Source organism: Rhodnius prolixus, unplaced genomic scaffold, assembly GCF_049639745.1.
Source record: "Rhodnius prolixus isolate KJV_2025 unplaced genomic scaffold, Rpr scaffold_11, whole genome shotgun sequence".
Classification (NCBI taxonomy): Eukaryota; Metazoa; Arthropoda; class Insecta; order Hemiptera; family Reduviidae; genus Rhodnius; species Rhodnius prolixus.
Window position 1 is genome coordinate 2,266,695 of NW_027411625.1, and position 12,893 is coordinate 2,279,587.

A 12,893-nucleotide genomic window follows, 5' to 3' on the forward strand; every position below is an offset into this window, starting at 1 on the left:
TCATTCAGGGCACTTTAAATGGGATCAGATACAGAGATGACATTATTCGGGGGTTTGTCTCAGACTTCCGAGACAATATTGGACCACAATTTGTTTTTCTCGACGACAATGCCCGCCCTCACCGCGCCAGATGTGTTCTTGAAGAAATTCGTCGTCTCGGCATTACCCACTTACCACTGCCAGCACTATCACCAGACCTAAACCCAATAGAGCACATTTGGGACAATTTACAGAGACGACTAAATAACCATCAGCCCCCAACCCAGGAACACCGGAGAGCTTGCTAACGTTTTAACGTTACTATGGGAAGAAATTCCGCAAGAAGAAATAGCTGCCGTTATTTTGAGTAGGGCAAACCGTTGTTCAGCTGTTCAGAGAGTAAGAGGAGGCTACACCAGGTACTGAAAAACTATTAATTGGATTAACAAAATAAAAATTGTGGAAAAACCAGTGGAGATGTTTTCCACAATTTGTTAGGCGACACTCACGGCTTTTGTTAAATCCTGTTTTATCTTTGTTTTTAAAAATTTTATTTGTTAAAGATAATGTGATATTAAAAGACAAATGAAGCAACTTTTATTTAAAAGAAAATATAACTCTTTCTGTCTTTTTTTGATCTTTTTATTGCAATTCCTTAGCAACTTTTGAGTAGTTTAGTTTAAAGACTGAGATCAAATCTGATTTTAATAGCCTGAAAAATGATTTGAAAATTTTAAATGTTAAAAGTGATAAATTAAGGAAAGAAAATGTGATGTTTGAAAAAATATTAATCTATTTGAACTCTTTAATGGCTGATTATGAACAGTTTCGTTATGGCAATAGAGTCAGATTGACCAACATTCCTCACTCTGAAAATGAAAATCTCCTCTATATTATCAAAGCTATTGGTGAATTTATTGGTTGCTCTATTGATGAAAATGATTTGGACTTTTTCTATCGTTTCAAAAGGAAGATTTTTATGCCAAATCCGCCTATTATCTTAAAATTTGTAAGAAGAGATCTGAAAAATAATTTTTTAAAATTATTTTGGGTGAAAAAAGAATTAATTAATACTAAAATTTTATCTGGTATTAGTGAGGCGACTTTGAAGCGAATATATATTTCTGACGATATGGGTCCAGAAACGTACAGATTAATCAGTAAAGCAAAGGAGCTGCAGAAATCTGGTAAAGTAAAATACTGTTGGTCCAGAAATGGTAAAATATTGATTCGAAAAGAAGAAGGTCTAAAAGTTGTGTTAATCAATTGCGAAAGTGATCTGATGAAATATGGGTATGAAGTTCCAGTTGACTTAGAAGATGGATCTTCCTTAGCAACTGGAGAAGATACAGAAACTGAAGATGTTTTGACTTCTCAAGGGATCGACAGATCAACCAAAAAGAGAAAACTCAAGAAATCGCAATTTGGTCGAATTTTGGGGTTTCTGAAACCAAAGGCGCCTCCTTTAATGGCTACCAGTTGTGCTCAAGATTTATCTGCTCCCCCTCCAAAAATGTAGACTCTGTTAGTAGAAATTTTGTGTCAAAAATTAATGTATTATTCTGGAACGTGCATGGTTTTGGAACTTTGTCTAATTGTGCCCAAAAGATATTGATCAGTTACTAAATCATGAAATTATAAATGAAAATGATCTCTATTTTGAAGTTTTTGTATTTTATTCTGTTATAAATTTATGTATGTGTATTTATTTTTATATGGGTGAATTAATTATTATTTTAATGTTTATTATTTTTTCTTTCGTTTGGTTATCATGTTTATTGAGGATATTTATTTTATTTTTCCTTATTACTGATTTTAGGCGGAAGCTTTATATTCTTTTAATCATTATAGCTGTTTTCAATTTATTTATTTTCTTCAATACTGTTTATGATTTATTGTTTTTTTTCGTTTTGTATGCTTTTTATTTATTTATTTCCTTTTGTGTGAATTTAAACACTACTCCATGCTTATTTACAATTGTAATTAAAGCAATAAAATTATTATTATTTTTATTGTTATTATTATTATTATTAGTGTTGTTATTATTATTACTAATGCTTAAGAACGCTTTCATATTATAAATCCGATACTTGGTCTCCTAAAATACTGCTCTTTAATTCATTAGTATCTTCAGTGACATTACACGCTTCTGAAGTTTGGGCTTCCCCTTACACTGATCAAGTCGAAAAAGTCCAACAAAAATATTTTAAACAGTTATTACTAAGGAACGGATTTTTATGTATTTAAAAATGCCAAATATTTAATTAAAATATGCATTTATTTTCGTCAATTATGTGGAAAATATGCGATTTTCTTAAAATATTTTCTGGAATATTTAAGTAAAATGGACATTTTTTTTTTATGAAAATGGAATTTTCATAGTAATACTGAGCTGCTTCCAGCCAAGTACCCCATCTTGTCAATATTGGTTCTGGTGGAAGGCACAAGTCTGGATAGAGATCTTTTAGCATTTTAATGCGACTTGGTGCTTTTAAGAACACTTTTTTAACCGAGGAGATTAAGGAATCTACGTCACTGAACAAAGATCGGACAGTTTCTGCTACTCGATGCAAGGCATGAGCAATACACGTCACATGAATTATCTTAGGATAAAATACCTGAATAGATTGCCCAGCCTTGACCATGTTGGGGGCAGCATCAGAGAGAAACAAAAGAACTTTTTCGTTCAAAACTCCACTGGGCCATAGGATATGCATTGAGGCATCGAAGAATCGTGAAATGGTGGAATGATTGCATTTTTCGAGAACCTCACAGTTCAAAAGGAATGGCTTTGAATCCACATCAGCATCACTGTCAAGTTTTCCAATAACTGCATTGGCAATATACCTGCCCTCAACGTCAGTGGTTTCATAAATTGACACCCAAATCGGTCCATCTTTGGTATGTTCTCGAATTTTGGTTAGTGTATCTTTATAGATATCTTCCAGGTAGTTTTTCCGCAGAGTGCTCTCGTCAGGCATTTTTTTCCCAATATAGGTCTCTAAGAATCCTTTGAAATGAGGATTTTTAAGTTTGTGGAAAGGGATATCTGCTCTAACCAAAGCCCGACACAGATCTGTACTCAGAGTAGACTTACTTGATGATGGAGATGTAAGGAAGGCTTGATAGGATGTCCTCTCTTTCTTTCTGTTTTTATTCTCTATGTGCGATCCGGTGGCAATATGTTGGGTGACTCGGGAACGTTGAGAGCAAGAAACGCGCTTGTCACAAGCTGTGCAGTACAAAATGACTCCATCACTTCGAAAAAGTTCTGCTGGAAACTCGCGAAGATATTTAGCAACCAGTTGTTTGTCTGAGGCCGATGTTCGTGGCATTTCACCCAAAAAAGAATACACTAAGTGACCGAACGAAATGAATTGGACACTTCAACGAACGAGCTAAAAGAACAGACAACGTCAGACAACTTCAAAGAACTAACAAGTGCCCGTCACTGTTTCGCAGCATTCTGTGTAAATTACAATAACCATTGTACCCACTGTGATTCACAGCCCTACAGACTGTGGTTCACAGTTCCTGTCAACCACCTCCCAATTATGAAAATATGCCCAAAATGAAAAATATGAAAAAATATGTACATATTTTGATTAAATATGTAGAAATATTTATTTATTTTAATCAAATATGTATAAATATGCGATAACATCCAAATATGTGGAAATACGTGAAATAAAAGTAGACTCAAACGGCTTAAAAAGTGTCAGTATGAATACTTCTAGTTGAAAAACGTCTGTAAATTGCCTAGAAAAAAATATGTAAATACATACGAATCCGTTCCCTAGTTATTACACTTGCCAATGAGTACTTCTAGTTCGTATATCCGATTAGAAACAGGCTCATTGCATCTAAAAGCACTAGTATTTAAAAGAACAGTTAAATACTGGTTAAAGTTAGTGGAACTCCCTGATGATCAATTGCAGAAACATTGTTATAACCGTCTTGTGCAACTAATTGAAAATAAATCTATTCCCTTCAACTGGCTGGCCCAACTAAAACAAAATCTTTTGACTATCGGCGCTTGGGACGATAGATATTTGTGTGACAGCTCACTGATCAAATCAAATTTCAATAATATAATAGAAAAATATAGTAATCACTGCTTTAGTAAAGACATAGATAACATTTTAAACTCAAAATATAACACATACTTTAGAGATATTAGTTCCTTAGGTTCTTCAAGTGAGGTGTACCTTGATAAGAATAAAGTAAGCTATATAAGATTATTCTCGCAAATACGTCTTGCCAGCAGTAAGATGCCAATTTTATATGTGAATAAACAAAGAACTATATTTTCCCCTAATAAGCCGTGTCCAACTTGTATAGGGCAGAGTTCGGATGATCTTGAACACTTCTTTGTCTCTTGTCCCTTCTATGTAACTTTACGCGGGCGGTATATTGGTGAATGCCTTGGTAACCATGGAAACATTAAACAGCTTCTAATTTTAAATGATACGGCACAATTACGCAAATTATATCTGTTTGCGGTGAACGCCCTCGATAAAAGAAATAGATGGACTTCTTTGATACATGTGGCCTTGATCTTGTTCATCTAATTTCTCAAACGTATTTCTCATTATTTGTCTGGAAACAGCAGAATTGTTTGAGAATAGTGTTTTGTTTAGTTTCTCCTAAAGGTATTTTTTTTCTTTTTACACTATGTAACCAATCTAAAATACTTCTGTAATTTTTGTAAATATATTTTTCTTTCGAACTAACTCTTTAATTATTTTCAAATTCTTTGTTATTAATATTGTAAATTTATTTTGTGTATTTTACAGAAACTTCTTTATTTTTAGTGTTGTACATTGTAATATATCCAACTCCTTTGTATGGGGTGAATGCCCTTTGACAAATAAAATAAATAAAAATAATAATTATTACTAATGCCAAAATTGCTTATTATTTCTGAAAGATAATTTATTCATTTATTTATTTATCATGTAATTTTGAGATTTAAAATTTAACTTTTGTGATTATCAATAGCACATAATTTTGGTAATACAAATAAGAAAAAAATGGATAACAGAAAAAATTTAGAAATAAATAAATGAAAAAATGAAAATTTTGCCCAGGCGCCTGTAAACTATGAAATAACATAAATAAAAGTAAATACATCCGTTCTCTAAGTATTAATATAACAGTTAAAGGCTAAAATTCACTGCATAAAAAAGGTAATAGTAAATTAAAAAACTAAAATAATTACGTACACACAATTTATGGTTATTATTGCTTGACCTACAGCAGTAAAACACTTACTCGTAATAGGTTGGAATTCGCTTTTACGTAAAACTACTCGGGTCTCGAAATTTTTTATCAGTTTACTACATTTTGGTAGGTTAATCATCGTTTCATAGCTGAAAAGTCTTTCAACGGGAGCAGAAGATCGCAGAAGAATATTGTATTTTGTGAACATTTTTTTTATTTCTGGGTACTTGTGTAATAGATATATTGGATTACATGGGAGAGATGTATTGGATTAGGTGAGATAGATGTACTGGATTAAATATGATAGATGTACTGGATTAGATGGGATAGATGTACTGGATTAAATGGGAGAGATGCACTATATTAGATGATATGGTAATAGTCGTTCAGAGTTTAGTAATGTAATAGCCTATTTTTTCAGGCGGGGCTTAACGTCCAACTACCAATTAGGTGTCGTGGACGGAGGCGGCTAGCAAACATACTTTACTGTAAATTTCTTTTATTAACCAATAAAAAAAATCCAAGGCCTAAGACCGGGGGAATCGAACCCAGTACCACAATACATATTAGCTTTGCAGGTCTAGTTTAGTACAAAAAAAAGCTACTTTTATTCCCTTTTGAACTGAAGTTTCTTTGTCATCTTTTAACCTCATTTCTAGACGAAACTGAATTCTTTTTAACTCATCCACACTTTCTATAACAGATTTTTGAGAACATTTTTTTTGCGTGCCATTTTATTTCATTTTTAAAGGACCCTGATGCTTCGGTGACAAGCCGCTTTTAGACTTTTCACATTTCAAACGAAGATTAAACATCTAGCAGTTAAAGCCATTATTGTTTGTTCTGTACCTCAAATTTGAAATTAAAAGTAAACATTTAATTTAGAAGGCGTTATAAAATAAGAAAATTACACTATTAATTCTAATTGTCTTTTTATTACAAAAAAAAAAATCTTATTATTGTTATGAATGAATGAATAAATGCTTTTATTTACAAAATACGTAAATACTCATGGATTTACACACACAAAAAAAAAAACATACAAGACAATGGCTTTTGCGGTCTGTCCAGTTGCCTAATTTAAGTTTAATTTCTTATTTAATTTAATTCATTCTATTTTAAGTAATTTAGTTAGCTTCCAATTCAAGTATTTATTATTCATACAGCAGTTGATTTAATTGTTATGTTGGAATTGCTGAACCAGGAACTACCGATATTTTATAACTGTGTTTTAGTATTTGGCGAGTGTTGTCCAGTTGGTACCATTCAATAAGTTGACCACCTCCTCTTGATTTAATTTTATTTGACCAAAATATGCCTTTCTAAATTCCCTTAGAATTGGGCATATTCCTAGGAAGTGAATGGTATCTTCTGGGACATTTAGATACACAAGGAACACGTAAACACCCTATTCTTACTCCAAGGTTGATAGTTCAAGTCTAACATTTTGCCTCTAGCTTTTAATATGAGAGATTTACTAAATAGATTTATTGCATTATTGTGGATGTAGAATTCTGCCTGATGCGGGTGTAGTTTTGAATATAATTTATGAAATTCACTTTTATCAACTCTAGTTAGCATTTCCATTTTATTATTTAATTCAAGTTTATTTATTAAGTTTTCAGGATGGAATGTTTTTCCTTGTTAATTTCTATTTGAAACTGATTACCTAAATCTTTAATGTGCTTGTATCAGCATATTTCCTTTTCTATTATTACATTAGCTGAAAAATTAGACAGTCCGTTTGGGGCTTGATTTAATACTTTTCGGATGTAGTCTATGTGCATTTTAAGAGTGTAGCCATACAACGGTGGGATAGAAGTTTCCAGGTATAGGACATAATCGGGTGTGTTTCGAGGCAGATAAAATAACCTCTTTATGAATTATTTCTGCAGCTTCTCTACTTCTTGTAAATTTAAGAGGCCCCAAACCTGTGCGCCATAGCATAACACCGCTCTTATTGCGCTATTAAAAACTTTAATTTTGTTATCTGATGCGATATTTTTATTTATTATTACTTTACTGTTAACAGCAGATTTAGCTTTAGCTTCTTTTTCTTTACTTTTTAGTTCGAAATAGAATGATAGATTAACGGTAATACCTAAATATTTATAAGAATTTACACACTGTAGTCTGTCTCCCTCAAAGAACCACTTCTCATTTTTTTTTCAATCACCCCCTGCCCTCCTGTAGATCATGATCTGGGATTTATTTAAGTTCAGTTTTAAATTCCATTTCTCACAATAGTCTTCCAAATCCCCTATCATGATCCGCAGAGAAGCAGAAGAGAAGGCAAGCAACACAATATCATCGGCAAACATCAAAGTTTTCATCCTACACCCAATTTATGATCACACCCCACAGTTAGATCAACCACCAAGTCGTTTAGAGAAATCGAGAAAAGTATAGAGCTGAGCAAACATCCCTGTTTAACCCCCATTTGGGAAGCAAAAGCAGTTGAAAGTCCATTTTAGGTCCATATTTTTGTGTAAGTATCTTCATAATAACTTTTCAATATTTTAATTATTTTTGTCGAAATGCCTTTAACAGATAATGTACACTACCTGGTTATTGCTTTCTTCATTTATTGCATATGAGTTAGATAAAAAGGTGACTATCGTTATCCATTTTATAGAAAAATAACGTTATAGTCTGGTCAATTATCAATTATTTTTAAGTTCTTGATAATTTGAGCTTTTATTATTACATATATTTGCCTAGTTAGGAGATATTCCTCTGTTGCTATCGTTATATTCCGATTACTGGTTTTCTCTTTTATTGTACAGTTATACCCAATGTTTTCAACTTTATAGGAAATAAAAAGCTACATGTTAGGTCTGTGATTAATTGGATAAAGTTCTATATAGCATGAGTTAGTACTTCAGATAAAAAGTCATTTAATAGGAATGATATTTGACAAATTAGGTGATGGAGCTCTGTTGTTATTGTTATACACCAGGTGATTAAGTTTCTTCTTTCATTGAAAAAGTGTTTAAAAGAAACAGTATATGTTGTCTATTCTATAAGGAATAAACAGCGAAATTTTAGGCAAGAGAACAATTATTTTTAATATAGATTTCAGTATGTATTTTATATTACTAATCATTTGATAGGAATGTTGTTTGGCTAATTTAGTGCTACTGTTCTGTTGTATTAATGGCAACACTATTGATTGTTGGTTTCTTCTTTTATTGTCTAGGTGCTAGGAATAATAATATGTATTGCTGCCCATTTGATAGGAAATACAACGGTATAGTTAGATCAGTCATCAATTATTATCAGTTCTATATAGTTAGTGCAAGTATTTTATTCTAGTTGATTAAGTTTCTTCTTTTAATGCATTAGATTAGAAAAACCGAGGACTATGATTATCTATTTTATAGAACATAAAAAGCAAAAAGTTAAGCCAGTATCTAATTATTTAAAGTTCTATATAGCTTGAGAAAGATTTGTTACTAATCGTTTAAAAGGAATGATTTTTGTCCAATTAGATGGTAAGTGCTTTGTTGTACCGTTTATCCACTAGTTCAGCGTTTCCCAACCTTTTTTCGCTCGCATACCACTTGGTAAGCACGTCATGCTACATTGTACCACTTGGTAAAAATGATTGTATTTCGTGAAATTTGATATTACGAATGAGTTATTTTAATTTTATATACTATCTTTATTTGAATAAAGATACAGTATGTCTGGTACAAAGGACTTGCAAGTTCATGTTCTCTTTATAAACTTCGAAAAGTGTAAGATCTTAGTTTTAAAACTTTTTTAAATAATTAAAAATTGCGTATATATTTTTCTCTTAAAAATTATCAATTAATTTACAAAGTTCTTCTTTAGGATTATTATATTTGTGCCCAAATCATATGAATTAATATCTTTTAGGATTTCAACTACCTGTAAGTACCAAGATTACTCATTACAATCAGTCTCTTTAAGCAGATTTTTTCATAATTATCATTTAAGCTCAGTCCCATGATAATTCTATTAAATTTTCTTTATCATATATCGATAAAGATGTAGCTTTTCCTAAATTTTCTTTATAGAAGGGGTTTGAAATCCAATTATCATTTGTGTTTTCGGGTTTTCGAAAATACTCCATAAAAGACAATTTTAATTCTGTTAAATAAGCGTTATATCGTATTTCCTCGTATATCATGAAGCAGACTAACCTTACATATTAACAACGTTACAGTAAATTAATTTAATAATTTTTATGTATTATAAGAAAAAACGTTTCAATGATATTTTTGTGATTAAATTTTTTAAGTACGTCATTATTATTTTTCGTGTACCACCAAATAACAACAAACGTACCACAGTGTCGAAGACGATGCTCTAGAACAGGGGTCGGCAACCTTTTTCGGATGGCGGGTCATTTTCAAAATAAAATTTTTTATGCGGGCCGCACATTCAAATAGTGCTTTTATATCATATACAAGTATAAATATTATTAAAAATAAATATAGAAAAAAATGTATTTTTTATTGACATGCTATAATAACAATAATGTCAGAGAACAAAATTTTTACAATTCTTAAAAGGGAAAAAAAAGAAAATACAATTCCAATTACATATGTATAAATATGTAAATATAAAATATATAAATTTAAAATTAATAAAATATTAAGGAAAATAGTATATATTTCCTTTTATTCATTCATTAAAATTCAATGCGCTTTTTGTTCTTGAATATTGTTTGATAATTCATTTAAGTCCGGTTGTGTTTGGGATACTGAGATCCTCAACAAGTTTTGTAAATTTTCATCCGTCAACCTCGTTCTATATTTTGATTTTATCAAATTCATTCTTGAAAATGTTTGTTCGCATAAATAGGTGCTTGAAAAAATACAAATCATTGATTTTGCAAAATTTCTTAAATTGGGAAATTTGTTTTCTGGTAGATTTGAATAAAATGCAATTAAATTATTTTCATCAAAATTATTTTTATACACATTGTTAGATTGCAAATCAATTAACTCTATTTGTAAATTGTCTGGTGCTTTTACAATATCAAATTTTAAAGGATTTTCAAATATTAATATGTCCATTTCTTTTGCATGAAAATCTTGAAACCGATGCTGAAAATTTTCATCCAGTACTTTTAGTGACTCAATAAAAATATTCGAAGGACACTGTTTGTCGTTTTTGATTAAAAACGATTGCAAAGTAGGAAAATGACAATAATTATTCTTTTCAAGTTGAGAAATAAACAATTTTATTTTAAGCTGGAAACTTTTGATTTCTGTAAATAACTCGTTGATTAACTTTCCTTTGCCTTGTAGTATTATATTTAATTTATTGAGGTAAGATGTAATGTCCACAAGAAAAGCTAACTCGCTTATCCAATTAAAATTCGATAATTCTGGTATATTATTTTCTTTTTCTGTCAAAAACATTTCAATCTCGTCTATCAACTCGAAAAATCTTTTTAAAACTTTCCCACGGCTGAGCCATCTTACTTCAGAAAAATAAATGATATCTTCATATTCTGCGTCAATTTCATTTAAGAAATTCCGGAATGTTCGATGGTTCATACCGTTTTTGCGAATATAATTGGTGGACTTTACTACAATATTCATAACATTTTTCAAATTTACAACTTTTGCGCAAAGTGCATGTTGATGGATAATACAATGAAGTTGTAGAGGAGGCTGTTTAATATTTAATTCTTTCAATTTTTTATTAATCATGCCTACCAAACCAGTATTGTGCCCCGTCATGTTCTTTGCACCGTCAGTTGTCACATTTTTTAATTTTTCCCACTAGAGATCGTACATATTGAAAACATCTAATAGTTGCATAAATATATCTTCACCTCTTGTATTCCCATGGAGGCTTTTTAATGCAGCAAGTTCTTCTGTCACACAAAATTGTTTATCAATACCACGGATAAAAATCAACAATTGAGCGGTGCTAGTTATATCGTTGCTTTCATCAAGTGCTAGTGAAAAATACTCAAATTGTGAAGAATTTTCTTTTAATTTATTAAACATATTAGTTGATATATTTTCAATACGTCGAACTACTGTACGTGTAGACAAACTAATATCTTCAAATTTTTTAATTTTTTCTGGACAAATTTCGTTAACAGCAGCCAAAATACATTTTTTAATGAACTCTCCATCCGTAAATGGTTTGTTATGTTCAGCAATTAATTTCGAAATATGTAAGGACGTTTTGACCAATGCTGAACTTTGTTCCTTACATTTTTTAAAAACGTTTTGTTGTGCTTCTAATGATTTTTGTAAAGAATCAATTTTATTTTGTCTGAATTGAGATTCAAATTTATCATATTCACTTTTGTGTTTCGTGTCGTAATGGCGACACAAATTAAATTCTTTGAATACGCTTATAGATTCTTTGCAAATTAAGCATAGTGCTTTATTGTAATTATTAATAAAGAAATAATCAAATGTCCACTTTTCATTAAATTCGCGGTTTTCCTCATTAATTTTTCTTTTTTTTGGTATTTTATTCATTTTTCCTACAAAAAAAATATGAATTATTAAAATAATAAATTAAAAATAACATGTATTTCTCATTACCTATTGTAGTGAAACGTCTTACGGTTGTCAATATGAACGTGTTTATGTGCAAAATTCACATATGAACGAACATACAGTAGCAAACTGGCGAAATGAACGAAAGCTGCTAAGCGAGCTGTCGTATTCGTTGGGGAGTGGGGATTAAACTTGCGCAGTAAAATAGGTTCCCAATATGCTTCTGTTGATTTTTCCTAAAATTATATTGATGTTTTGGCGGGCCGCGCAAAAAGTTTCAAAGGGCCGCATGCGGCCCGCGGGCCGCAGGTTGCCGACCCCTGCTCTAGAACATTGCAATTTATATTACTCATAAAGCTAAGTACTCTATATTTCTCTACATTTCAGTAAAGAAATCATTGAAAACTGATACAAACGAAAAGACACATAAACGTTTGAAATTTCACGCAATTCGAAACGAATTTGAAAATGTCAAAAATTTAATCGTGAATATGTCATGAACTATTATCCCTAGAACATAGCAATTTATATTACTTACAAAGCTAAATTTTCTCTACATTTAGGTAAAGAAATCATCGAAATCTAATTAGTACGAAAAAATATATAAACGTTCGAAATTTGTAGGAATTTGAAAACCTCCAAAATTTAACCTTCAATATCGTTAACTATCTCCATAACATCGCAATTTGTACCAGACATACACCTCACTTTTATCTACATTGCGGTAAAGAAATCATAGCATTCTGATAAAGACGAAAAGAGTATAACCCTTTGAAATTTCACGCAATTCGAAACTAAATTGAAAACGTCAAAATTTAATCGTGAATATCTCATAAACAATTATCACTAGAACATTGCAATTTATATTACTTAGAAAGCTAACATTTCTCTACATTTTGGTAGAGAAATCATCGATATCTGATTGATACGAAAAGAGATATAAACGTTAAAAATTTGTAGGAATTTAAAACCTCCAAAATTTAACCTTCAATATCTCGTTAACTGATATCTCCATAACATCGCAATTTGTACCAGTTATACACCTCATTTTTATCTACATTTCTGTAAAGAAATCATAGAATTCTGATAAAGACGAAAAGAGATATAACCGTTTGAAATTTCACGCAATTCGAAACGAATTTGGAAACGTCAAAAATTTAATCGTGAATATCTCATAAACAATTATCACTA

General features: G+C 30.9%; 1 protein-coding gene across 3 annotated transcripts in view; it reads right to left on the bottom strand.

Annotated features, from left to right (window-relative positions):
• LOC141459189 (uncharacterized) overlaps positions 1 to 3,598 on the bottom strand; it is a 71,838-nt gene extending 68,240 nt beyond the window's left edge. For all 3 annotated transcript variants that reach the window (XM_074137951.1, XM_074137950.1, XM_074137952.1), the window contains exon 1: positions 2,598 to 3,598. In XM_074137951.1, the coding sequence (XP_073994052.1) occupies positions 2,598 to 3,314 (717 nt within the window). In that variant the 5' untranslated portion in view covers positions 3,315 to 3,598. The remainder of the gene's footprint in view (positions 1 to 2,597) is intronic.
• Between the last annotated feature and the right edge of the window lie 9,295 nt (positions 3,599 to 12,893).